Below are 891 nucleotides of genomic sequence, written 5' to 3' on the forward strand. Positions count from 1 at the left end.
CAGCTTGTCAGAGGCATGCAAGCAGTGTTTAATGCATAGGCAAAGCGTGCTATGATGCCATGGATGGCTTATATCCAATGTGAAAACATTCACAACTCGCTGCCCAGCGAGCAGGCGAATGGCTCGCAGCGGTCACGCACCAGAGAGGAGGTTCTGGTTTAGCTCAGTGAGGAACTGCAAGAACCAGTCCCTGGGGAACCAGATGTCACAGACTACACAAATCGAGTTGGTTGGTGTCAACTATTGATACAGACACTTGAGAGCCGCTCCCAAGGGAGGGATGGCGGGGGCAATGCTCTCCACTGCGAACACACTTCTTGTGTTCTCAGGCAGTGAGCTGTGCCCGACTGTGAACATCGGGGCACACACACACAAGGTGATTGTGCCCCAAGCCCTGAAGCACCCAAATGGCTCACTGTAGACCGCTGTGCCTGCCTGGATCTCACTAGTGGGGACAGGATCAGGTCACCCCTTCAGCAAGGACAATGTGCACTCTGCCATTGCGGGCTGGGTATGAACTGTTCATCACCCCCACAGCCCCTCCAGAGCCACCCTTACCTCCATCAGCGTATGTTTCGGTGCCGTAGCCATCCTGCAGGCCATTATTCCAGGTACCTTCGTACTTGGCTCCGCTGCTCATGCTCTGCCTCGCACCGTACCGTCCCTTACAGCCATGGAAAACCCACCGTCCTTTGGTCTCGATTCCTAGGCCGTGCCTCTTGCCTTGGGACCAGTAGCCTTCATAGGTGTTGCCGCTGGGCCACGTGTATATGCCCACCACCTCGAAGCCGTAGTTCCAGGAGCCCGAGTACTCGCCCTGGCCCTTGGGGCCGGTGCAGATGCCGTGCCCGTGGGCTTTGCCCCCTTCCCAGCCCCCGCAATAGGCACCTC

General features: G+C 57.4%; 1 protein-coding gene across 1 annotated transcript in view; it reads right to left on the reverse strand.

Annotated features, from left to right (window-relative positions):
- LOC104411159 (junctophilin-2-like) overlaps positions 1-886 on the reverse strand; it is a gene marked incomplete at both ends in the record, with an annotated part of 25,345 nt that extends 24,459 nt beyond the window's left edge. Inside the window, 1 exon segment of the mRNA XM_010021515.1 lies at positions 559-886. Within this exon segment, the coding sequence (XP_010019817.1) occupies positions 559-886 (328 nt within the window).
- Between the last annotated feature and the right edge of the window lie 5 nt (positions 887-891).

Source organism: Nestor notabilis, unplaced genomic scaffold (genome assembly GCF_000696875.1).
Source record: "Nestor notabilis isolate BGI_N333 unplaced genomic scaffold, ASM69687v1 scaffold22619, whole genome shotgun sequence".
Lineage (NCBI taxonomy): Eukaryota > Metazoa > Chordata > Aves > Psittaciformes > Psittacidae > Nestor > Nestor notabilis.